We start from the raw sequence: 27836 nt of genomic DNA on the forward strand, positions 1-27836 counted from the left end.
CTGTGCTAAAGCTAATGCAAAAATATATTGCCGTCTTGGTGAAGTTCAACAGCTGTAAAAACCTAAAGAAAGTAAAAAGATTCCATGTATAACAAGCTCCTCGCTCATGGTTCTCCAAGCCTGGTCTCTTTTTTTTCTTGTCCCGGTTCTGATAGATGTCCACAAACCAAAACGATAATCCCACCAAGACTCGCCGAGTGTACAGGACTCTGTGTGTGACATAGTACTCCCCGATACTGATTGACTGCCGCGAGGCGAAGAGTGAAAAAAGTTCATTTTGTTTAGCCGCGACAAATGGGTGTATTTTCAGTGCTTCGCTCCGCGTCCCACCCCTCCAAATGTATAATTTGCGCACGAATCAATTGAATCACGCTGCCAGAAACGCCCTCACCGAAACCAGTGAGCCAATCTGCAACCCGAAGGGCTGACCAATGGAAGCGCTCCCTGGACCGGGCGTCTCCGCCCATTCGTTCTGAGACTTACTGTACCTCTCTCACATCAGCTGCAGTGACATAAACAATGACCGCTGTTAAATAAAGCAGTTACATTAAAAAGGGGTTCGTCAAACCGTTAACCCAGAAGTGGCTGCCCATAAGGTAAGCATATTGGATTAGTAAATTAGCCAACTAATGAGCTTTAAACAAACCTCTGCCATCCGTTAGCATCTCTCCCGCAGCGTCATGCGCGGACAATTTTATTTTTGGGTAGGTGGGGGCAGACGTAAGGACGGAACCGCTTTAAAAGGACAAGGACGGACGATGTCGGAGGACGATCATTTTTATGAATAAGGACGGAGGCACGAGGCCGGAAGTGTACCCAGGTCGCAGACGGAGGAAAAAGGATGGACCAGCAAAATCGGTTCAGTGCCCAGCTCTGCTATACTGTATGTAGGAATATTGTGTAAGTAATATTTGGCGCATGTGGCCACACATCAGCAAGAAGGTCATGCCCTCAGATGTAGATTTTACAAATGTAAAGGGGCTTGCATGGGTTTTCTCTAAGTACTGTGGTTTCCTCTTGTAGTCCAAAACATATAGGTTTCATATCATAGTATTAAAAGTGTCTTGATATCGTCGTGGTCTTGTCTCAGTATATAAAAGAGTCTTTGTGCTTAAAAGGGGAGACCCGTGGGCCGGGAACTGAACTGCTGCCGATGGACCTTCGGTTCAAGCAGCTGGCATTCCGCCTTGTGAGGGTTGCCATCCGACGGCCCATAGGTGTGATCATAGATAGATACCATAGATAGATTATGCCAATTTTGTAATCGTGGAGTGTAATAATCGTAATTATAGTTGAATTTCGATTAATTGCACAGCCCTAAATAGTGCATCCCGTTTGAAAACCATTTTACACAATCAATATCTCGGTTCTGTTCGAGGTTTCTTCCTTGCTGCTCGTCATGTGGGGTTCAGTTAATCCTTTTTTATGTGTGTGGAACATTGTTTTAGACTTGTTCCTAATTTAAAAGTGCCTTGCAAAAGTCTGCTGTGAATTGGGGCTGTGTACATTGACTTGACAGTTATAAAAAATAATTTGGCAGTAGTTAAGAACAAGCACTGTTTCAAATTGAAACATATCTGTATCTTCTGCTGAAAGGTAGCAACTACAACATACATGTGGAGGAGACGTTGCAACAATGCCGTATGTGAAAAAATAAAGTTTATTTTGTCCATTTGATTTACATCAATTTACATGAATCTTGACAAACAAAAACGACAGGCTCCTTCTCAGGGAACCTTGTTTCTCCAAAAAAACAATGAACAAAAAACTAACCAACAAGTAAAACATTAGAAATGGGGATTACTAATCACCTACAAGATTCCAACAGGAAAACTACCAATGCAGTTAATCCTGTGGATGCCCCCCCATTATAATTATAATGGTTGCTCCTCATTTTGTCTGGTGTTGTGACACCAGACACACTCTGTCTTCATGCTCCTTTAGTGGATTGTCAAATTTCTTGTCATAACATTAGCAGCTTCCATCAATTCCAGTGACAATATCAGCTGCGTATTTAATGACTGTTAGCACATTCAAGGCTTAACTCGTTCTTGTCACTGAGGTGGCTTCTCAGTACCTGCATAAGCGTCACATCTAGATCTGCATCCATTTTAGTGATCGGCATGACAGTTCTTTTAAGTGAACTGAATCATTAGGATCTGTTCATCCAAAAGAACCGTTCAAAAGATTCATTAACTGAATCGTTCACATACCACCCCCACCCCACACGAACACACCACCTCTCCCAGGGCACGGAATTAAAAAAATAAAATAATATACTATTGTGCTCACATTGATGTTGCAGTAATTGTAAGTTGTGCGTTTGTATTCTTATTATTTATATTAAAAATACCATACAGTACATTCACTAACTGAATCGTTGGTGAACGGGAAATGGCAGCATGTTCACTCACTGACTCGTTCGTGAACAAGAAATGCAGCACGTTCACTCACTGAATCGTGTGTGAACGGAAAATGGCAGCACATTCACTCACTGACTCGTTGAACGGGAAGTTTCCCCACTGTTTCTTTCGTGAACGCCAATAGAGTAGCAGTGTGGCAATACGCTGGCTGCTGATTGGTCGTTTGCGAAGACATGCATGTGGCTGAGCTCAAATGAACTGAGAAGAGAACGAATCACTGTATTTTACTTGTTCTTAGCTTGAATAATGATACATTTTTTAAAAAAAGGAAGAACAACGGATCACTCGAGGAAGTGATCCATTCACTTACGTCCACTGAAAAGATTCGTTCTTTTTGAACGAATCGTTCGCGACGACCCAGCACTAATCCATTTTCTCTTTGCAACCATTTGGGCACTTCAGGGTGCGGCATGGCTCATAACCATCTCGTTTGTCAAAATTACTCTCGATGTCCAGTACACACCATCATTTGGTGAGTACCTTGGAGGTAGAAAGGCACTACAGAAGACTGTAAATTAAGTGTGCACTCGGTATACGTGGCACTTAAAAGTGAAAGGTTCAATGGTCTTGGAGCCGGCTTCCTGTTGTTACAGCATTGAGTTTTTGATTAAGATCAGCAGGCTGTTTGCCCAAATTATGCCACGTTCTCTGGTATCCATTGGCGGGGCACTGAGTTGTAGGCATTCTCTTAGTCAGTTCAGGAATTCCCTTTGCAGGTCTGTAGAGCCTTTGCAGTCTTGGGAGTCATGGCTTTGCGAACCAGTAGTGGGTTCTTGGGCCTCTTGTTGTTGCTTTCTGTCAAAACTCTACTACTGACTTAGCCAACTTTGTTGTTGTGATATACCAAATATATTTTTATACATGCATGTATATTTATATATACATGTAATGTGTAATCCCAGTGTCCAAGGGTTCAGTCGTCACTATTTATGTGGTACCAATGGCTGCAACAGTGGTGGTGCAATTTTGTCTCTCTTTAGCAAGCTGGTTTTGGCTGCTTTGACACCTGTGTAGGGGTGGACAAAAAAGATAATTATTTTCAGTCTTTTCAAATTTTATATAGCAGGCTGTGTGCAAGCAAACCATTCAGTGCAAATCATAATGTGTCATCATGTAAGGGGTGGTGTTAACTTGGGGTGGTTTCACACCTCGGCTACAAAAACTGGCACACGTTGATTTTTGTGCTGGTGCAAGCCAAGTTTAGTGCGTTTGATAATTTAGCAGACCGTGCTGTACCAAGCTGGGTGTTCCAGTGGACCGAGGGCGTTTAGTTTTACACGCCCCCGGCGCATCTGACAATTTAATGGCTGAATGCAGACAAAACTTATTTACTTTAGTATGCTACTTATGCATGGAATTCTACGAAAGGGCTGGAGGCTTACTGATAACATTTCTTTCAACATTTTTAAATCCAAACAAAGTTTGTCATACTTGTTTTGCACATGTTTGTAAAATTCAGTGTTGATATGTAAGTAAATTTCATGTTTGTTGCTGCCACTTGGCCAAGATCCAGTTGAAAAAGAGGTTTTTAATCTCAATGGCACATTTCCTGGTTAAATAAAGGTTACAACATTAAAAAAAAAAAAAAAGATTCCAGACACCTTTGTGCTGGATGCAGCAAATTATTTGCTGCTTATTTGCTGCTATCAATGAGGTTTAAGCAGAATGTGCTTTCCAGTGTCAGAAAGCCAATTCTCACCCACAGGTCTTTGAGTCCTCCACCAGCATACTGAAACAAAACACATGTAAAATACCCAAGATTGGCTGAGAAAAAAAAAACATCTGACTATTCTTTGGCGATGATATACCATATTTTCCGGACTATAGGCTGCTATGTTTTTCCTAGGTTTTTAACCATGCGGCTCATATAAAAGGTGCAGCTATTCTGTGTATTTTTCTTCCGCCGCTTGGGGCGCTCTAACCGGAATTAGAATCAAAAGAAAAAAATCAATGCAAAGAAGAATACGCTACTTTTTCTTTCGCGGATAGAACACGGACGGCAGTCAGAGTTAATTATTTGCTGCACACAAGCTTAGCGACAATGAATCTATGGTGAGACATTGGAGGCGGCAGCAGGCAGTGAAATGAAGATAAGTACTGTTTATTTTCTCTTTCTGTTCCGTTTAATCTGCAAAGTTAAAATAAAGTTAAAGATGCTGCCGTGTTAAAAGGCACTGTTAGGAAAAAATCTGTTCAGGTACATACATGTACATTTACAATTCAAAATCATTCTGTAAATGCAGTAAATATCTAATTTTTCGACATAGATTGGTGCGGTTTATAACCCGGTGCGTATTATATATATTTTTTTCTTTTCTTTTCATTTTATTTAATAGAGTGAATGCGGGTCCAAAAAATACAGTAAATTCTTTTGAATCTCTGACAACGGATCCGAAACACGCAGTCAGGAGAAGGCCCCATTTGCTCACAGTGAGTGAGCCAGGATTACAGTGATGATACCTCCAACGTCTGTACCAGAGCTGGGTAGCCCGTCCCGGGGCCGGACGCCTATTTTTGGGGTCGGGGGTGACACGTTTGGAAAAAATGGCTAGACTAAGCAAGGGCGGAAGTGGATTTTAGTCCGGCCCACTAATCAGCCCTCATGCGTGTGACGTGTTCGCGAGGCGGCCAAATTTAAAATCTCAGCCTACTCGGCGAAAGGCTTCTTTCTACTCCCGGTAGAAAGGTTTACTGATATGCTTTTATTTTGAAGGCCGGGAATAGGAGTAGAGGGGAAGTGTGGAAAATAAATAAGTAACTTGCAGAATGTTTGCAGACATCTTGCCGCTCAGAGGGGAGAAAAGAATGAGACGAAGAAGAAAGTGCGCTGGTGTTTGACGGCGGGAAATTTGAAACCAGAATGCCGCAGCGCTTCATTCGCTCACATCGGAGAGGGGGAGCAAACAAAAAAGGTTTCTACATCGCAATTAAGTGGCCGACACTCCCTTGGGTGCAGACAGTGTGTAGTGACAGCTTACGTTCCCGCCAGCCAGGGCTCGCAATGGAAGTAAGTACACGCAGTTGGGTAACTACTAGTGGTGCGTTTGAAGCGTGTTTGAAGCATGTTTGAAGCGTGTCCACAGTGGGTTTGCATAGTAAATTAGCCAGCTAATGATCTTTTAGCATCTCTTCCGTTAGCATCTCCGCCGCAGCGGCGTCACAGGGGGACGGGTCCGGGGGGCTATAAGTTTTATGAAGAAGGGTGGAGGGTTGCGGCCGCGGCAAAAATGGGTCAAGTGCCGAGCTGTGGTGTGTACTAAATATCAAAGAGGAAGTAAACCCAAGCTTTTAAAACTTTATCGATATTTTAAATGTGCTTATTTCTTTAGCAGTTGCCATTTACTGAAATCTAGTTCTTGTTGTTGCTCACGACGGATACATCACAACTAGTAAAAGAATTTCATTGGACAGTTAGTTTTTGAACTGAGGCCAAGCTGCTTGGTCTCCAGACTCACTTTCACAGGAGCCAACATCTTGATCTAGGCCATGTTTCTTGAGCAAGGGGTTGCACCACACAATTTAAAATTGTTGGGGTACTACACCAGAAGACAGACTGCTGTTGATAATGGCCAAGACAGATTTACCAATTTACCTGGGAGAACCTCCTGCAAGAAATGTGGAGGAACAGAGTCATAAGGGGAGCCAGATAGCTTAGTCTTAATAACCACTTCCTCTAAAAATGTCAAGGAAACAATTTCAAAAGAATTAAACACTGCTGAACATGTGACATGGACAGAGGGATCGACTGTGGTGTTTGAAACAAGAGTCCTAGCTGTACAAACTTTATCAATGAAAATCTGCAGGAATCTATTACACATTTCAGGGGAAGAGTCTGAGCAAATTGGCTTTGGTTGTGAAGTACAGAATCAATAGTGTTAAATACAGAATCAATAGTGTTAAATAGTACACATGGGTTGTGACTGTTATGCTGCATTTACACCAACTCCGTTGGGAGCGTTTCTGGCGGCGCATTTCAATTGGAGTCAATGCAGTTCGCGCGGGCCGGCGCGGTTGCGTGCAGGGCGGCGCGAATGATGCGTTTGGAGCGGTGGGACATGGAGCGAAGCACTGAAAATCCCTGTGCCTGAGTGGGTTTTCTCCGGGAACTCCGGTTTCCCCCCACATTCCAAAAACGTGCATGGTAAGTTGATTGGACACTCCAAATTGTCCCTAGGTGTAATTGTGAGCGTGGATGTTTGTTTGTCTCTGTGTGCCCTGCGATTGGCTGGCAAACAATTCAGGGTGTCCCCCGCCTACTGCCCGAAGACAGCAGAAAATTGACTGTGCACGGTGTAAAAACTAGTTCAGTTTCAATTTATTGTCCTATTCATCTAAAAATTACAATGTACATTCCAATGAAATGAAACATGTGGTGCCCTGGCACTCTCAACACAATGTCTTGAAAGCAATTGTTTTCCATTTGTGCAGTTCCAGAACCGGGTCGCTGATGGTGTAGTGGTACACTCGCCTGAGTTGTGTGTGGGCAGCATGGGATCGGTTCCCACTCAGTGACTGTGTCTGTGTGTGTGCCCCGCGACTGGCTGGCGACCAGTTCAGGGTGTAGTTCGCCTTTTGCCCATAGTCAGCTTGGATAGGCTCCAACACCTCCCCGCGACCCTGTACAGGGTAAGCGGTGTGGAAGATGACAGAGACATGACACACAGTTCTAGCACCCTCTGGTGGTTATTTTATTAGTGCAGTTTAATGTGATGCATTTTTTGCCACCTTTAAGAATGCCCGGGGTGTTTTACTACTTTTTTACAACAACTTTTGAATGACAAATCTGGGTCATATTTGACAAACAACTCTGCTGGCTACAATTAGCCACCTTTCATTTGTAAATTGGCCATTACCTGCCAAAGAAGCAGGGGGTATGGCGGGGTGACATAGTCAAATGTAAAGCAGAAATAGTCAAATGACAGGCTTTTGGGCATTCTAGTGTTAAACAGATTTGCTGCTATCAATATCGTGACACGACAACGACGATATATTGTGGCAATAATATTGCGACAGCACAATATTGCCAATATTGTGACATCCTTAGTAAAAACCCAAGTAACTACCCTAACAGATTATGTGCCGGATGGCTGGAGTCCTATAAAATATTAAGACCTTTCCTCAGTGAGTGTTATAAATGTCCAGTGATATTTTTTCAGATGACTGCACTACCCAAGTGAGTCACTTACAGTATGCTCCTGTACTGTGATGTTCCCAAACCAAACTAGTTTTGACTCAGTCAGGATCCTCTCTATCATTGACCTGTAGAAATTAAGATCGTCGTGGACATCAAGGTCAAGGTTTATTTATAGCACATATAAAATGCACTAAACAATGGCCAAAGTGCTACAAATGCAATTTTGGTGGATTCGATCGTGGCGGTATTCTGCATTCATGTGTGGTGGATGTCATCGCATTTCATTTAGAATTATAATAACAACATGGGACAATCCTCCTGTATCATTGTAGAAATCAATTAATTGAAGAGTCAGTAGGTGAGTGTTCAAGGCGTTCTCCAATTGCCCTTGTCACTTGTGCAGCCGACCTTGCAAGTTAACCTGGCAATGTCATGCACTGACCCCAGCGAGTCTTTTTGTTTCTGCAATGTGAAGCATGGCGTAATCGGGCGTACTGTGGTGATTTTAATACAAATGTAGGATGGTGCTATGATTGGCCGGAAAAAGACATAATGGCACAAACACCACGTTTACGCCCGTTTCTACCTGTGCAAAGTTTAGCAAAATACAGAAAGAAAGAAAACTCCATCATGCGCACAGCTAGCCTGTGCTTTCCACTAGACTTGCACTGGAACAAAAATAGGGCCAGTTGTGTTCACTAAAAGCATGAAAGCATAATTATGTGGCAAGTTTAAGAAACCTTTATATCTGTAGATGTGATATACTGTAGGTGAAGATCAGATCATGTTTTAGGACAATTCATGAAATTTATGAAATCCAGGTAATTCCATCGGGTTTGCTTACTTTTTCTTGCAAGTGAAAAGAACACCAAATACTACCATGTCATGGAACTCCAATGGTCATTGTGATACTTCAGTCTGTACTAGGGCTGTTCGATTTTGCCTAATAAGAAAATCCCGAATATTTTCTCTCAAACCCGATTTTACGATTACGATTTCTTTGTGAAATAAAAAAAAATAATGAAAAATGAAGCATTTTGAATGTCTTTTATTTAAACTTAATTTTTCTATCTTTGAACTCAAAATGCCAGTCAATTTAACTTACTACACAGAACAATCCATTGTGATTAACAGCATTTTACTTACACAATAGATTTCAGATCTGTTCTTAATTAAACCAATAATGAAAGAAGAAAGTGCATATACCATCTGAAACGAAATCATCAACATGAGAGAAGGTAGACAGTCAAGTCTGTAAACCAAACAGTCTGTCAGCAAGTCATTTTGGCACCAAGCTAGTGACTAGCCTTCACCTTTCTCCCTGGTCTAACATAAACATAAATCAATGATTAGTGCAAAACGGCCCCCCAATAAAATACGGATGCATAGTCCGGCTGCACCAGAGGTCCGTTGTAGAGGAGAAAAAAAGGGACGCCTTTCAGACGTTGAGTTAATTTCTCACGAGTTGGATTGTACATGCGGGGCACACACTACACTACAAATCTATTTTTGCCCGATTTATTAACCAAACGCTCACTTGTCTGAGCAAAGGTAGCAGAATCGCCGGTAGGTAGCCATGGATGCTATTGTTGTTGTTGTTTTCAACTGTGCGCTCGTAGGAGGATGCGGAAATGCAGAGGAAACTACGGTTGCTTAGATACACCAAAAATAACAAAATCGAATGTGCCGATTTTAACATCGTTTTATCCAGAAAATTCAGTTTCGGTTCAAAATCGCTTGATCGAGCAGCCCTAGTCTGTACCTTGATTGTATGAAATTGGTAATGAATACTAAAATGTAAATGTTTCATTTACAATTGAAGTGTACAGTATTAGCGTTTACTCACTCATTTTAATAGTTGTCTTCATTGGTTTGGGCGCATCTGTGTTCAGGATCCATGGATGACGCAAAGCCTGTTCTGGCGTAAGGCGCTTCTTTGTATCATATCTGATAAACAATACACATGCACGTAATGGACATTCATAAAGATCTACTGCGTGGTGAGCAAGCCATTTTATGTACTCTTACTCCAAGCAGTATGAAATGAAATCCAGAAACTTTGGATTGCTCGACCTTATCCTCATGGCCAGTGTATTTTTTTGATGTTTTGTGGATTCAATGTCTGGGCTACCTGCATAAAAAATAAAAAAGTGAAAAAGTAACAAAAAGCTTCATTCACCAGTAACTGTTATGAACAAATGTGCTCTTAAGTCACAAGTGAAGACCTTTCAAGATGAACGAGCCATAAACCATTTTTTGTCTTCTTACTCAACAGCTTACCCAAGTACTTATCCAAAATGTGTGTGCACTGTGCAACACCGTTTTTTTTTTGTTTTTTTATAGTGCAGTGAACTGCAGTTAATCGTGTTTGGTACATTCCTTACCCGTTGGCCAATGACGGCAAGTGGTGTCAAAAGTATTCACATTCATTACTCAGGTTGAAGTATAGATATTGGGATTTTAAAAGACTTTAGTAGAAGTTGAAGTATTATGTCAAGCTTTTTACTCACGTAAAAGTATAAAAGTAATAGTTTCAAAACTACTTAAAATTATAAAAGTAAAGAAAAAATGCACTGAGTGGAAGTCAAGTCAAAAATGTTCTTTTCAATCTTCTATGTGCCCTCATCATGTAAACACGATTTACCCCCAAATGTTTTACTTGACTTTAAGGAAAAAAGCTTAGGTTACATCGCAGGGGACTGTTCTGCGCTGCCTAAGCACCCCCAAAAAAACATTTTTCTAAAGGCCATAATGATCAAAATGTTATATTAAAGTGTTACATTGAAGGCTAACTGCTGTTTCAACTTCTTATACGCCCATTAAAATGATCGCATCTAGTAGGCCTACAATGCAAATACATTAAAGAGCCATGTCTACTACTGAGGATTAAAGTGTGTTTCATGGAGCGGAAGATATGACCACTATTGTAGTTTGACGGCGAGTTTTTGAAAGCCACTAGCGGGTGTCATTCCGTTCATAAGGTTTCAGCGCATTTGAAATGCGTTGTTTTAGAGTAACTCCTCCAAGTATGACCAAAGATGTGCGATGGTTGGCTGGCTTTTCTGGCTACGAACCTCCTCACTCGGGTTGGATCAGTCGGACATCTTTCAGGCAAAACTATACGTCTGCACTTTGAGTGTGCCAAGTTGTCATTGATGTATGACATCTTTGGTCATACTTGGAGGAGTTACTCTAAAACAACGCATGTGTAGGTGAAATGCATCGAGTACAAACTAATAGTGACGGAGTGGTGTGATTTTATACTTCTCATCCAATCAAAGTCACTCAATCGATCGTGGTGCGACTTATCTGGATTGGTTTTTTGAACAATAACCATGTTTACATGGAGTAATATATTCCGATTAGAATGTATCCGAATGACCAAACTGCTCCAATGCTCCAACTAAACACCTCAATCGAAATATACAGGCCGAACCTGAATGGAATTTCATTTGGATTCACAGGGGTGGTATATTCCTTTTGCCAATCCGAACGAGCGTCATGTAAACAGTTCAATCGGAATAGACAGGCTGCGTCCGGTCTGCACATGCTCTGTCTTGACGTAAATGTGTAGTGATGTCGTCATATACGCACTTTAAAATGGCAGCGTCTTACCAGAGCTTATCTTCTACAGGAGAAATTGTTGTAAAGTACAGTAACTTGTTTTTTATCAAGATGTTACTTTAAAAGTGTTAAAACTATCATAACGACTATACAAATGAACGGCATCTTGATAAATCACATATATCGATCTCTGCGTGTCGCAGGGCGGAAACACGGCTCATCTGACTAAGAGATGACTAACAGAATTTTTTAAACAGCGGATCGGAAAATATCACGTCACATGTAAACAGGTGACCAAAAATTTGCAATGATTTTAGGTCGACAAAAAAGTCTCCCTGTAAACCCGGCTAATGATAAAATGCAATGAACACAATTCGAAATTAAATAGTGACGTGGGGGTTTCTTTTTTTTTTCTTTTTTTTTTGTAAGGAGTAGAAACTACAGATATTTGTGTAAAAAGGTAAAGAGTAGAATTACAATGTAGGCTGAAAAATAACTACTAGAGTATAGATATCCCAAATTTTTACTCAAGGTAACAAAGTATTACTTGACACCTCTGATTGTGGCTCACCTGTTTTCTGAGTTTTGTCATGTGACGTTTGCAAGCTGCGCTGTGATTGGTCGTTACCTGAACCCTGAGCAACCGTGATGTCATTTTCAATCGACAGCAAGTGGCAAATTGGATAAAAACCGGTGGATTTTGCTGCTTAATTCATATTCTGCAAACACAATATTAATCAGAATACCGCATTTAGCCTAGTGGGGCCACCTAGAACATATTATTGTCAAGAAAATATTTGACTTGACTTGATTTCCCCTAGGAAAGGCCTATTATGGCCAGTCTCATGAAGCTAAGTATTCTAATTTTACTTTGCTTACCAATGCGAAAATTTTTTTCATTGGCTTCAACCTGGATTTCCATTGGTGGGAGGCCAAGCACCTGAAATTAATTGATATTCAAAACCTTAGCTAAGACATACAAGCATAAAACTGGAGAGGCTTGCCATTTATTATGAATCAGTCTTACTCTTGTGATAGAGTAGAACAAGTCTGCTTTGGTATGGCCACCAAAGAGAGCATAGCCTCTGTCGAGTTCGGCCAACATACAGCCTAGGCTCCACATGTCAGTCGCTGGGGTAGAAGTTTTGCCAAGGAGCAGCTCTGGAGACATGTACGGTAGAGTGTAAATCGTCGGTCTATCTGTAGTAGATCATATAGAATAGATACATGAGCTTCGGCATTGTTTGCGGTGTTTAATTTCCGTTAGTTTTCAAGTACGACAGTATTTTCTGTCCCAGTATTTTTTTCCCCAATATGCACTATTATGTAAAAAAAAATAAATAAATAAAACACACACACACACGCATGTATACAGTGATGTGAAGGTGTTTGCCCCCTTCTTACTTTTTTGTGTCATGTTGTCCGTCACTTAAATGTTTCCCATCACCAAGCAAATGTAAATATTAGTCTAAGACAGCACAAGTAAACACAAAGTGAAGTTTTAAATTAACTCATTCACTGAAAGACATTTTCAGACCCTCTTTTACCCTAACGTTTGAAAAAAATTTGAAAAAAAATATAAATAGGTTCTTCGGATTGAATGGCTGGACTGTGAAAAGACAAGTAAATTTGTCAATGGCAGTGAATGAGTTAAAGAGGAAATCAAACCAAACACGTTTTTTTCAAGAATATGTTACCAGCAGGCCCACTAGTTGAAACAAGGCCTTGTGATAAATATTGTGTTTGTGGAATAAGAGTTAATACACCCGTTTTTAGCCATCTCAGGGGGCGACCATTTTGTCACTTCTGTGGACTGAAAATGACATCACAACTGTTCAGGGCTTAGGTAGTGACCAATCACGGCCCAGCTTCAGAAGACAGTTGTGATGTCATTTTCAGTCGACAGAAGTGACAAAATGGCTGCCCCCAGTGATGGCTAAAAGTGGGTACATCGGGTGGATTAATAACTCTTATTCACAAACGCAATATTTATCAGAATGCCTTGTTTCAACTAATGGGTTTGCATAGAACATATTCTTGAAAAATATGCTTGGGTTGACTTCCACTTTAAGGTTTGTATTAAGGAAGGAAAAAAAAACCTACATGGCCCTGTGTGAAAAAGTGATTGGCCCACCCTCAGCAGCAACAACTCAAATAAATCGTTTTCTACTACTACAACTGGCAACTGGCAAGTCTTTCTGGATATATTTTGGCCTCTCAAAACATTTTATTTTTTTAAGCCATTCATAAGTTGACTTGCTGATGTGTTTTCGATCGTTGTGACGCAGAGCCCAAATGCACTTCAATCTGAGGTCACAAACTGATGGCTAAACACTCTCTTATGATTGTCTGATAAAGAGCGAAATTCATGGTTCCATCAACCACAGAAAATCATCCATTCCTGATGAAGCAAGCAAGCACCAGACCATCACACAGCCACCACCACCGCGTGGGTACTTTTTACAGTGCCAGGTAGCTTTGAATACTTTTTTTCCCCTTAATAAAATAAAATCACGATTTAAATACTACATTTTATTTGTTTACTTGGGTTGTCTTTGTCTGATATTTACATTTGTTTGATGATCCTAAAAATAAATTGAGAAGGGGGCAAATCATTTTTCACATTACTATACAGTATATATGCGTATATGGGCGGTTCTCAGAATGTATGGTCCAACCGTGCGGTCAAATGCTGACCCGCTTTGACTTAATATTTTTTTTCCCTTTACAATCAATCACCAGATTTTCACTGCTTACAAACTGCAGAAATAAACAAATTGACAGATGTGTGCTGTCGTTTCTGTGAATGCACTTTGAGTGGTGAAAAATAGCCATTGCGACCACTTCCTCTTCATGACATGCCAACACACCCATGTAATTATTTAAGAGCCCTTTATACCCTTAAAAAGCATCCATATCAAAAGCAGTTGTTACCAATAAACTGTCAGAAGGTCAATGCAACATAATATAGTTTATTCGAGTCCCACACTGTCCATAATGATACCAGAAAAAAATAATTTAGGGTTGTTTCCTCATGTCCACAAGATACTACTGTCGATCTACTCCTGTGATGTACTGAACACTTCCACCCAGTGCTTTAAATGGAAAAAAATAAGTCGACTGTTGCCAGGTACAATGGGGTAAACGGGGTTTTGTGAACTCACAAATGCCGCGAGAATTCAGCTTGCAGGCAAGCTTAATACAAGGCAAGATATTTTGCTTTATACATGGACAGTGAATGAAAAAGACCTCCAAGTGCAATTTAAGGCACATTCTCTTCTTCACTCTCTCCCTCTGGCGAGTGAATTACAAACTATTACAAACTATGTCTACATCACTGAAGAAAAAGAAAAGCAAAGCAACAGCCGTAAAGACCACTTGCTGTTGCCAGCTGGGAACTTTTTGCTAGCAGCTAGTTGCTGGCAGTAAATGGCATAGACTTGTGCCGTATCATACGATGATGCAATAATTAACTTAGTTGTTTCTTAGAGTCAAAATTAGCGATTGAATATTTTTCGGGATGACGTTGTTGATGTTGGTAACAACTACCTGGTCTGATGGCAATTAAAAACAATTATAAGGCAAGCCAAAATGTTAAAAAGACAAATCAAGCTAAAAGTCACGCCAGCACGCGGTCCGACTTCAAAATAAAAGCCAACTAAGGCTATTACATTGGTGTCAATGTATTATTTCGTAAGCTTTTATCTTGAAGTTATCCCTTGCGTTGGCAGTGTGCTTTGTTATGAGCATAGATGGGCACTTTACCCTTTTTTGCCGGTCCGTCCTCTGTCCACGACCTGGATACCCTTCCGTCCTCGTCCCTCCGTGCTTATTCATAAAAATGATCATCCCTCGACCCCGTATGTCCTTTTAAAGTGCTTCCCATCTTACTTTTTTTGCGTAATTTTGAAATAAAAATAATTATTGCAAAATAACGCAATGTTATTATAGGAGGAGCATGCCACGTCTTCCACTTCCGGGTCATAGCTTTCTCTGTAGAGCTGGCATGACTCATCAGGTTTGGATAGATTTTTACAGTCTAGAGATGCTCCAGATAAGAACATACTTCACATGCAAATGGATAATGTTAACAGTTAGTTAATAAAACAAAATTGCTATCCACTAGACATGGCGTCCACTAGAGGGCAGACTATTCATGTGAGAACAATACTGCAGGGAGAGAATGAAAAAGAGCACTGTACAGTGTTTTGAAAGCTGTACATGGCAGCTCCGAGAACAATTAGAGGGACGGACGAAAACGCACCTCCGTCCTTGCTTAATTTGTGTTTTTTAAAAGACTTCTCGTCCTCTGTCCGTCCACAAAATGGACGCCTGTCCGTCCAACATATCTCTGGTTATGAGTATGCTTGCAGCTTCATTGACATGTCTAAATGATGGCGCACGCACCAAATAAACTGTCACCAGCGGCAGAAACAAAATCCTCTATCATCTTTTTTTTTTATTTGAGGTACCCGAATTACTGAAGGAGTCATGAGCATCACAAAGTGCAAGAGAGAAGTAGAACACGATATGGTACTGTGGGCTCATGCGAATTCCTGGTACGCTAGAGGCTAAAACTGAGAAGTGCTGGTCCTGCATAATGCTGCATACCAGCACACTTAGAGCACTGCTTCCACCGGAATGACTTTAGGAAGTTGAACTGGAAGTTCAATGGGTTCCCTGCAAAATACGCTGTTAACGTTTTTTAAAAACATTTTTTTTATTTTTTTATTCTATGACGACCGAGTAAGCTACCTTTCAAGCAAGGGATCATGAATTCGATTGTTCAATAAAGTTGATCAACAAATTGTTTCACCCTAGTTTCACACACTATTTCTTTGGTGTATTCTTGCATATGAATCAGCAGGATTTGAAAGGTGCATTTCAGCTGCAGGCATTACGTATTTTGCCAAGCGATCACTAACCATTTGTTGGTGTCTACTGTGCCTCCGATGTAACGCCATTGTTCACCATTCAGAGTTAATTTATATTTTAAATATAGTAAGTACAATTGGTAATTTGTACCAGTTTTTCAACTGAAGGTAGTGAATCTGTTTTACTTCAGTGCTCAGTGCTTGGTGTCCTGGTACCAAGTGCTCCAATATGACACAATAGAGTAGACCATGGCATTCAACAATCTCTTGCAAACAAAGGGCTGAGCTATATTTATTCAGAGCACATTGCAGGAACGTTTAATTAATTAAAAGCATATATGAGAATTTTGACCTGGATTTGAACAAGTTTATTTTTGGGCTTTTATGTCACACTCTTGGACCATACTTTTCTATGAACCACCCATATATACAGTATGTCCATGTCTGGTGTCACTATCACTGTTTATGTCTGTTGTTCACTGTCTATATATAGATGTGTGTATATATATATATATGTATATATATATATATATATATATGTATGTATGTGTGTGTATTTTTTTTTTTGTTTGTTTGTTTGTTTTGTTTTGTGAAAATTCTCAAATTTACCTCCACTGTGTCCTATTGTGTGTTTTACTTTACAGAGACTAAATGTTATGTTCACCTGTGACATTTAGTTGAAAAAGATACACTTGCCATTGTCTTTCAAAAATATGCAGCCTCCAAAATCGCTCACTGCAGCATTGTTTTCCTTGTCTAATAGAATGTTTTCCTGCAAAAAAGAAAGATTAGATAGAATTTTACCAATGGTAGAGCCACTCCTTAGTTGTTTTTTCTTATTTTTGAAAAGAATCACATAAGGGTGACATCTTTTTGAAAAGATCTTTGTTCACACGGAGCTGCAAATATGCCGAATTTGTCTGCCGGCGCCTTGATCAAATACACACAATCGCATTACACCATTTGTGCTGCAAAATAGACCTCCTTTTTAGCCAGTCTAAAATTTAGTCAAGTTCATCCAACCAAATTTGCTGATCCGCTGGTGAGGTGAGGTAGAAAACTCCCAGTGTAAGTGTAGTGCTTCTATCAAATTCACGAAAACGCTCAACTACACCATTGTGCCTGCACGTAATTGACAATTCACCCGTTTCTACGCTGATCACAGACTACTTTCTGTTACCAAATTGTCAGATGAGTCAGGGGCAAGGCAACTCTGTGTGTCGAAACAGCCATGTGGCCGCAACACAGCCCCAAACATGGCAGACTAAACTTGCGCTGGCACAAAAATTAAATTATGCCCGTTTTTACACCGAGCGCACGGGCGCTGGTGTCATGTCTGTGCTCTCAGGCTGTGTTTTGTTTTGTTGTTGTTTTTTTGCAGCAGCAGAAGCCTGTTTGATGTGGGCTTTTCCCTTGGCTGCACACCTGTTGCAGTTTGTAATCAGTTGCCTTTAAAAGGGCAGCTTGAAGCCATGCTCTCCTGCATAGCCAAACGTTAGTCTAGACTCCTTCTGCCCGCTCCCTCACTTCCTTGCCACATATTTTGATCTGGTCTCGCCGCCTTGACATTTTGTCGTTTTTGTTCATCCTTGCATCCTTTTCACAAGCACCTTTTGTTAGTCATTATTTTCACCTGAGTTAGCGCTTTTTGTTATCATCCGTTCAACAATGTAGTGTGTGCAGTTTTTGTCAACCCCTTATCTGTGTCTGCGCTTTCTGGGATCCACCCCCAAACTTAACATCCAGTCTACCAAAAGCTAGGCCTACCTCTAGGCCTGGCTTTAGAGAGGTGCCCCGTTGACCAAAACTGTACTAAAAGTACTGTAAAAGTGTCTCAACCTGAACAAGAAGCACGACACAAGTACATTTCAAAGTCACTGGCTGATGCCTTAATCCATCCTTCTTCACCTGTGGGTGCAGGAAGACAATACGTCTGTGCGTAGATTACCGGGGCCTCAATGACATCAGAATTAAGGATAAACACCCTCTACCACTGTTGGATTCAGCGTTTGTGCCTTTACAGACAGCTACGATAGTCACGAAATTGGATCTTCGCAGTGCCATTTGGTAAGGATCAAAGGGGGGGATGAGTGGAAGACTGTATTTAAGACTCCTTTATACCATTTTGAATACATGGTCTTTTGGTCTCACAAATACCCCTTCAGTGATCCAGAGGCTAATCAATGACATTTTGAGAGACGCTTAATCACTTTTGCTTTGTCCACTTAGATCACATTTTAATCTTCTCTCCAGAAGTCTGAATGAACACCGCTGCTACGTCCAAATGGTTTTCTAACAGCTGCTGGAGAACCGTCTTCATGTAAAAGCTGAAAAGTTTGAGTTCCATCCCAAATCAATTCAATTACTGGGGTTCATTGTGGCGAAGGGCCAACTTAGAGCTGATCCAGACTGTAGTCAAATGGCCAACTCCAACAATAAGGCAGCAGCTGCAGAGGTTCCTGGGTTTTGCTCATTTATACCAACGCTTCATTCATAATTACAGCCAACGAGCAGGACCTCTGACGCGGTGAGGTACCGTTCAAATGGAACCCAGAAGCAGAATCTGCCATTGCCATGCTTAAACGATTATTTCACGCGTCCGCCGGTTACTTAAGTCATTCTAATCCAGATCTACCTTTTGTTGTTGAGGTTGAGGCAACAGACTCCGGAGTGGGGGCAGTCCTTTCCTGGCGCTCCTCAGTCGACCAGAGACTCCATTCCTGTGCCTTCTTTTCCCGACGACCTAGTCCTGCTGAAGCTACCTATGACGTGGGAAACCGCGAGTTGCTGGCCATTGTTTTAGCCCTTCAGGAATGGAGGCACTGGTTGGAGGGGGCCAAGGAACAGTTCAGTTTTCACAGACTACAAGAACCTAGCCTACATCAGAACAGCCAGGCGACTCGTCTCATGGCAAGTCTGGTGGGCGCTGTTACTCACCCGGTTCAACTTCATATTGACCCTCAGAAGTGGATCTTTGAACAGCAAACCCGATGCTTTGTCCAGGCTTCATGATTCGGCAGTGGAGGACACCGATCCCCGCGACCATCATTGCCAGGGACTGAACGGTGGGAAGTGGAGAGGAAGGTCCAGGTGTACTGGTCAAGTCCCAGAGGGATGTCTGCAGAAGGCGATGTTCGTCCCAGAGAAGTTACTCTTGGAGGTACTTCAGTGGGGACATGCTTCGTGGATCGCCTGCTATTCCGGACTGAGACGCATCCACTTCCTCACCTCCCAGAAGTTTTGGTGGCCAGGGATGCGGAAGGACATTGCTGCATTTGTCAATGCTTGTTCGGTTTGCGCCTGCAATAAGACTTGCCATCAATTTCCGGCTGGATTACTACAACCCTTGACAATCCCATCGCGTCCTTGGTTTCATGTCTCTTTGGACTTCATCACGGGCCTCCCAGCATCCCGAGGCAATACTGTCATACTGACTGTGGTGGACAGATTTTCCAAGATGGCCTTCTTTATTGCCCTGCCGAAATTACCATCTACGCTAGAGACTGCAAATCTGTTGATACGGAACATCTTGCAGATCCATGACATTCCCCTGGACATGGTGTCAGACAGGGGTCCCCAGTTTGCATCTCGTGTATAGAGGAAGTCGTGCTGCTTTGGGTGCAACAGCAAGTCTTTCATCCGGCTATCACCCACAGACGGACAGAACAAGTCAACCAGGATTTGGAGGCCGCTCTTCGCTGTGCCTGCCACCGCCATTCTACATCCTGGGCCACCCACTAACCTTGGGTGATCTGTGTCCGTGCACAGGAAAACGGCATCCATATTTTGTTGTTCATAATAAGGAGTTTGTGAGCCGTGCTTTGTCTGGTCCCTCACCCAGGACCTACTTAATTCCTAGGATTATAGGGACACGCAAACCCCTCCACCACGGTAAGTGAGCCAAAAGGCAAAGCTCTCAATTTACTGGTCGATCTATGTTCCTACCCTCACCTATGTTCATGAGCTTTGCGTTGACCAAAAGAACAAGATCCTAGATACAAGCGGCCAAAATGACTTTCCTCCACAGGGTGTCCGGGCTCTCCCTTAGAGATAGGGCGAGAAGCTCGGTCATCAGGGAGGGACTCTGAGTCAAGACGCTGCTCCTCCACGTTGGGAGAAGCCAGATGACCTTCCTGGTGAGGTGTTCCGGGCATGTCCCACCAGTAGGAGGCCCTGGGGACGAGCCAGGACACATTGGAGAGACTGTCTCCCGCTGGCCTGAGGGATACCCCTGAAAGCGTTTGAAGACGTGGCTGAGGAGAGAGAAGTCTGGGCTTCTCGGCTGAAGCTGCTGCCTCTGCAACCCGACCCCGGATCAGCGGTAGATAATGGATGGATGGATGGATGGATGGATTAATGGATGGATGGATGGAATTTAAAATGATTAACAGTGACATCTGTGGTGTTACGGGTCAAATCTGACCTATATAGAATTTGGCAGGATAAAGACAAAAAGTCACTCCCTTTTCCATCCATCCATCCATCATCTATACCGCTTCTCCTCACAAGGGTCGCGGGCGTGCTGGAGCCTATCCCAGCTGTCTTCGGGCAGTAGGCGGGGGACACCCTGAATTGGTTGCCAGCCAATCGCAGGGCACAGAGTCAAACAAACAGCCACACTCACAATCACACCTAGGGGCAATTTAGAGTGTCCAATCAACTTACCATGCATGTTTTTGGAATGTGGGAGGAAACCGGCGTACCGGAGAATACCCACGCAGGCGTGGGATGAACATGCAAACTCCACACAGGGAGGGAGGGAACCCACGACCTCTGAACTGGGATGCGGACGTGCTAACTTCCTTTTCATAAAACCAAATTTAGTTGAATCAGAATTGCATGTGCAAATTGAAAATTAAACCATAAACGCACTCCGCTAGCAGGATTCCTTGTGTATATTTTCATGCATAGCTGTTTTGCGCATCACATGCTGCCCAAATTTTGATGCCATATTTTCCAGGCCTGCTTGCCATATCTTGCCTGAAGGGACAACTATGAAAGGGACTAGCCGTCCATCCTCTGTAACCTGTGGCCCTGAAATGTACATAAATGGCAATTTGCCCACCCATTTGTCCCATACATCCTTGATGGGAGCAATGCCGAGCAACTCTTGTCTCCCTTTTACCAAAGCGCTGGCAGTAGCTTCATTACAGGATCTGTACACCCCAGTAAGAAGCAACAGTCCCATGTCGGCATTCAGCTGCTTTTAAGCAATCTCCATCCGGCTATTACCAAGCGCTCTTCTCTCTTCCATGTTGCTGATTTCAACCAGGATCTTGTGAAGAGGTTGTGGAAAGAAAAGCTCAAACGTTGACTTGATGTCTTACGTATCTAGTAGGCCCTGGAGTCATTTTGAGGATGTTCTCCCTTGGTGACTATCAAATGCCACCTTTTCTTGACTTGACGACCTCTCATTCGGCATCTGTGACATCTGGGTCCTCCTCATCAGATGTGTGGTCTTGTTCAGAGTCATGCTGAACCTCATCCTCGGACGCATCCTTCTCAGCTTCGCTTTCCTGTCTTCAGGTTCACTGTCATGACCAAAGATAGGATCCAGCTCCTCATAAAGAGTATACCTCTTGCTCATGTTGACTGATGCTCAAACAGAGCGCAACTGATACCTCACCCAAACCCTGCTTATATATGTCAATGTTTATTTTTTATTTAAATTGTGCCAATATGCTACAAGGAAGTTTGAGTTCACATGGGGTGTAGAGTGCCTTTGTCTATGTGTGCATACGTGTGTATCAATAATCTACGAGAATGTTTGAGTTCATGTGAGGGAGGTTAAGTGAAGAGGGCCTGTGTGTGTGTTTGTGTGTTGTGGGACACAGTGGGCCACATTTGATCCACAGAGCAACCCCACCTTTTAAACAACCAGTATTCTCTGTCGGGTCATATTTGACCCGTAAAACCACAAATGCACCTCCAGCCCTCCCTTTTTTTTTAAGAACTTTAGAATTTACTAAAATGGTGAAATTACTGTTCTTGCGTGCGTGAAAATAGTTGTGTCTGAGGATTAGATGAAGCCTCGTTCTCGTACAATAAAGCAAATGGTACTTTTTCCATACCTAAACGTGAAAATTGCTCAATTTTGACAACTGTACTGTACTTTTAAAAAATATTTTAAAATCAACCATGGAGAAACAATGCAACTTTTTTTTTTTTAACCTGATGGGTTGTTTTTTGTCTGTTATGTATTAGCTTACCTGTGTAATGTCTACTGCTCTACCATGTGGAGTGTCAAATGTGGTATAGTTGTGTGAGTGGGTTTGTTGTGTCTCATGTCTATTGTGCAATATTTTGCTGCCTGTCTTGGCCAGGGCTCCCTGTGAGAAGACATAATTATTGTAACTCAGTGGGACCTCTAAGGGTTAAATGAAAGTTATATAAATCAAAGTGACAGTAGGTGAGAGCTGTGGCAGGACAACTTATGGCTGCTTCACCATAAACAATGCTCACAATACCCTGAGCATTTGGCAATTCCTTACAAAGAACATCAGCATGCTGGAGCACTCCAGCAGCTCTATACAATTATTTCTTCTTTCAAACTCAAGAAGGTCATCAAGGGAACCAGTTTTTAATGATACCTGTCCCGGAACATTTCTGACACATCTTGTATGTACATTTTCCTGGGGAAGGATTGACAGATTCAATAACTTCAGCAGCAAAAGCATAGCAATGCTGTGGTCCTCCATTTCCGTTTTTGTTTGTGATGCTTTTGTGCATAATTTGATATAAAACTTAACGTGCGTGCACGTTTCACAGGTGATCTTTTTCACAATGCATAAGAACATTACCTTTTTTCTACATATGGTTGTCTTACAAAGTTAAATAACAAATATATAACACTCCTTACTGGTTTCAGGTCACCATGAACAATCTTCATGCCTTTGAGTACTTGAAGACACTTAAGCACATCTGTGGCATATTTTCTAATGTCCCCATCATGGAGTCGTCGCATCTTGCTCTGCATTAAGGCTTTAAATAAGTCTTTTCTGAAAAGAAATACAGTCAAATTCTTATAAGTTCTCTTTCTGCATGAATCAGAAGTTCTGGTTCTACTACAGAATGAAATAAAAAGATGTCAACTTACTCAAAGAGGTCAAATGTGATGCACAGATGGCTGCGGAAGTAAAAGTACTCCTTCATGTGTACTATATTAGCTTTGTTACTCTTGTCTAACTTTTGCAGGGTTTTCAAGACTTTTAGTTCCGCCTCTGCAAATCCACGACCCCTAGAAGCAAAAGCATGCTCAGGTGTGTGATGAAATTAATATAAAATGTACAGTACTCTGTGCAGCTTTACACATATGGAGCTAGTTTTTTTTTCATGGCAGGGATCCCCAGTTCCTTTCCTACGTAACACAAATGTGTAAACTGTAGTCATTTTGCTATACACATTGATTTGGTGACATCTTACTCGGTTGTGTTTCGAAAGACCTTGACTGCCACCAGCATTGTTGTCTTGTGGTCCTTACACTTCAGGACTTTTCCAGCAAATCCTGATCCTATCACTCTCAATATTTCAAAGCGGTAAGCCAGGTGGTCACCAATCCTCTATTGATGATAAAGTCATTGAACAATGAATTTATTAGTAATATGTCCTGCAGAGTTTCACAATAAACATTACAGATATGCAGAAAACTTCATGAAGAGTACCTGTGAAGTAGAGTATGCATGAGAGGACGAGGAGGGTGGCCACTCCAAAAGAAAAAAATATGTAGTGGGAGAATTCAATTCAATTTTATTTACATAGTGCCAAATCACAACATAAGTTGTCTTAGGGCACTTTATACATGGAGCAGGTCAAAGACCACACTCCTCGCTTATTAAAAGATTAACTGAGCCCCAATTGAACCCCACATGAGCACGCATTAGGCGACAGAGGTAAGGAAAAACTTTTGGGAAGAAGCCTTGAGCAGATCCACGACTCAATCACGACTCAATGTGGGGCGGCCGTCCGCCTCGGCCGGTGCGGTGAGAAAGTACATCGAAAAAAATTCTGTGTTTAATTTACTACTTTTATTTCGTCATGTGGTTGCACAAAATAAAATCATGAATCCAGATCGATTTTTTTTAAGCAGACTATACATCTACTTTGAAAACATACATTCATGGATACAGATGATTTTATTTTGTGCAACCACCTCAAGAAATGAGTAAATTCAACACACCATTTGTTTCAGTAAAGAGAACAACAAGGAAACACGCGTAGTCTAACTGTGTACATGGGTAGTATTTTTTTTGTATTTTCCTAGACTTTGCAAGGGTAGATTTGGGCGTAACGAGGTGTTTTCGCCATTGTGTGTCGTTATGGGATGGAACATAGCCGCTCGTCAACAAGCTTTGTAGAAGCCTGAAAATGAGCCTGATCATTTCAGTCAGGTGTGTTGGATGAGGGAGACATCCAAAACAGAATGGATAGGGATACTTGGGCACCTCTGACTTACAGTAACACAATGTCACAATCTCAGAACTCTCACACAATCTCCACTTTCAGCCTGCACTGAAAAAAATGCTGTGTTGACTTTATTCAATTTTATTTTGTCAAGTGGTTGCATGGCAAAAAATCTTTTTTTATCTACTTTTTTTAAGTAGATTATACATCTACTTAAAAATATAATACTATTACATTACTATTACATTACACACTATTACATCCAGACTATTTTATTTTGTGCAACCACCTGACAAAATATAATTGAGTAAATTCAACCATCATTTATTCAGTGCACTCCCACGAGATTATGCCAAGGTCTTAACTGTTTGAACAATGTTTTTGTATTTCATCAGCTGTTGCCAAGTGCACTTGTCCCTTGTGAGATTGCATCAAAATGAACTAAATTAATAGGCAGAAGCAAGCAGTTTTCCTCTGTTATATTGTAATTGCAAAGGCCTACACTGAAAAAGGTTTGTTGAATTTACTCCATTTTATTTCGTCAAGTGGTTGCATGAAATAAAATCATTTGGATCCAGATAATTTTTTTAAGAAGACTATACATCAACTTAAAAAATGTATCTGGATCCAAATGATTTTATTTCATGCAAATTTTATTTTGAGCAATCACTTGACAAAATAAAACTGAGTAAATTTAACAAAAACCTTTTTCAGTGTAAATAATGAAAATACGAGGTACAACACTGTGGATGTTAAGTTTATTATTCTTTACAGCCAGTTCACCTGCTTTGGAATCTATAGGGTTATATGAACGTTTTACCAGCAGAGGGTGCTAACACACATATAACGTATACAGTAAGCCAGGCATACTGCTTGCAAGACGTGGTTGTCAATTATTTAAATAAATATGGATTACATAAAAGAAAAAAAATCAATATAAATTGAAATTATCCTTTATATTATGTAATACATCCAATTTAATTATTTTAAATTATGACAACCAAAAATAGGTTTCAGGTTACACCGATTGAGTATTTGTTTTTAATCAAAGCCTGACTCTGATGGATTACTACCGGTATTTTTTTTAACTTATCACGTTAAAATGTGAAATTTATCACATTAAAACGTAAGGTTCATCATGTTTTAATGTGAAATTCATCATGTTATAAAACGTGAAATTTAGCACGTTAAAATGTGAATTTAATCACGTTATACTAATACTGAAATGATCACACTACAACCGTTACTTAATATTATAATACGAAATGTATGACCTTAAAACATTAATACATTATATTTGTTTATTTATTTTTTTGGTGACAGTACTATGCTTCCATAGAAATATTAAATTGAAAATAAAAGAAATAAAAAAACAGTCAATAGTTCTCAGTAAGTAGTTCTCTACTTACTGATTTGTAGAATCCCTGGTCATCATCAAATGACTTGGCCTCCTCAGATGTGGTTTGTGTCCGAATTTTACTATCTTTTTTTCCTACATACCAGACCTTTCTGTATTCTTTAATTTCAATCTGCTCATATGGTGTCAAATATCGCCTGTTATCTCTAAGAATACCTGTGTACAGATTAAGATATTACCTTTCACCAATTTGTCATCAGAATACAAACAAGTGTAAGGCTGGTGCCCTGAGGCTCTTACTTTCATATGTCATACTTGGTAAATTGAAAGTGAAGATTTTGTTCTTGATCGTTGTTCTGTATGCCTGTGTAGAAAGGGAAACTGAAAACATTTACAATGAAACTTGACAACCCTAGAACAGGGGTGCTCAATACGTCGATCGCGATCTACCAGTTGATCACAAAGGGAGCATTGGTAAATCGCAGGACATTAAAAAAAAAAAAATCTAGATGTTCATAGTTAATTGTGTTGTGCTATATTGGTTCGGTTATGCAAGGTACATCAACATATATTGTACATATAAAGATCCTCAATATATTTGAAAATAAACGTGTTCTGCATTTTTGTAGTGGGTAGGACCTACCCACTACAAAAATTCAAAACAGACCCGACCAGATCATTTTGACTTCGTCATTTTATAAGTAGCTCGCATGCTGAAAAAGTGTGAGCACCCCTGCCCTAGAAATACTGATACATTTGCAACATTCCATTGGAACAGACCTGAATAGGTTTGGAGATGCCTTGTTGATGCATATTGTTTTGTGGGTAGCTGATCTTTTGACATATTAATCCAAATTCAGTCATCTGAGGAGGAGGATTTGATGGTGGGGATATTGGTTTATATTCAGCACATTTTATTGACTTTCGGTGGTCCTTGTTTCTTGAAGTTGGACAGATCTATAAGTTTAAAAGATAAGGTTAATATTCATGCTGCTATGAACAAAATCATATCATAATGACAAACAAAATTGATTAATGTATATTACCATACATGGAAGCACTGTTGAAACATTTGGCTCATTTATGGGCTCCATGTATGCATTCTAAAATATGTAGTCTGTAGTTCATTTAAGTAATAACTCATTTTGCTCACCAAGTTTCATCTTTGAAAAGGCTTGCCATCTGACAAGTTAACCAGTATGATTGTTAAATAGTACATTACTCTACATAGAGATGCTTCCTGCAGTATTAATGGCATTCAATCAAACTGCATTTTGTGTGTGCGCCTAATAATTTAGTAATCTTAAACAGCTGAATTAGAAGGGCAAAACATGAAAAAGAACATTCGCATACAATGTCACACCAAATACCAGTACCACTAATAATATTATCTAAAAGTAAACATTTGTAATACAGCTCTTGAATGGAGATAGTGTGCAAATATGCCCATTCTTTTTAGGAAAATAGAAATAGAAAATGGCCTAAAAAAAATAACACGAAGCAAAAACTATTAGCTTAATAGCTAAATCCTGCTAAAATCCACAACAGAAACCACCCAGAACTGCAAATGTCAAATTAACAATTTTATCACAATATCATTGTGACATAATAATACCTAACCAAATGACATAACAATGACAAATAAACACATGAGGTTAAAAATCATTGCTGGACACCTTGTGGGGTTACAATTTGTCTCATTAAACTGAATTGCATTTGCAGTGGCAAGTCCTATTTTAACCTCTGTAGCCAATGTATTCATGTATGAACATAATAATAATAATAATAATAAAAATCTCAAATTGAACTCAAACATCTTAGAATAAAACTTACCTTGTTGGGTTGTAACATTGCTCTGTAAATACATTGTCGTTTTGGGAATCTCCTCCCATATGCTGTCTTTTCAAGTCCCAAGCACCTCTGCTTGAAGACTTGACCGATGTCAAGATGGTTGAAAGTAAACATTTCATTGCGGTCGCTGAACACACGTTGGTGGTCTAATACGATTTTATCAGAAGACCTGGTATTGCCACATGGCCGTTCTTTGACTTAAAGGCTACTTGATATCGTCATAGGTTATCTAA

General features: G+C 40.7%; 1 protein-coding gene across 6 annotated transcripts; it reads right to left on the minus strand.

The window, feature by feature from the left end:
• Positions 1–1688: 1688 nt before the first annotated feature.
• Positions 1689–27836, minus strand: LOC147148271 (dual specificity tyrosine-phosphorylation-regulated kinase 4-like). 6 transcript variants are annotated; one of them, XM_086029406.1, is made up of 13 exons: positions 27586–27835; positions 26533–26709; positions 26053–26116; positions 25805–25968; positions 23418–23554; positions 23092–23232; positions 22855–22993; positions 16692–16767; positions 12149–12321; positions 12001–12061; positions 9586–9688; positions 9404–9504; positions 1689–3429 (listed from the first exon to the last, which is right to left on the minus strand). In XM_086029406.1, exons 1-13 carry the CDS (start codon positions 27715–27717, stop codon positions 3347–3349), a joined length of 1551 nt encoding a protein of 516 aa, XP_085885532.1. In that variant the 5' UTR covers positions 27718–27835; the 3' UTR covers positions 1689–3346. The 6 variants fall into 6 exon arrangements, 4 of the variants coding, with proteins under 4 accessions (XP_085885532.1, XP_085885534.1, XP_085885533.1 ...); XM_086029407.1 differs by lacking the exon at positions 1689–3429 and adding an exon at positions 6991–7040 and having other exon boundaries at positions 27586–27836; XM_086029408.1 differs by lacking the exon at positions 9586–9688.

Source organism: Filicampus tigris, chromosome 4 (assembly GCF_054856515.1).
Source record: "Filicampus tigris isolate MCC_2025a chromosome 4, RoL_Ftig_1.0, whole genome shotgun sequence".
In the NCBI taxonomy this organism is placed as follows: domain Eukaryota; kingdom Metazoa; phylum Chordata; class Actinopteri; order Syngnathiformes; family Syngnathidae; genus Filicampus; species Filicampus tigris.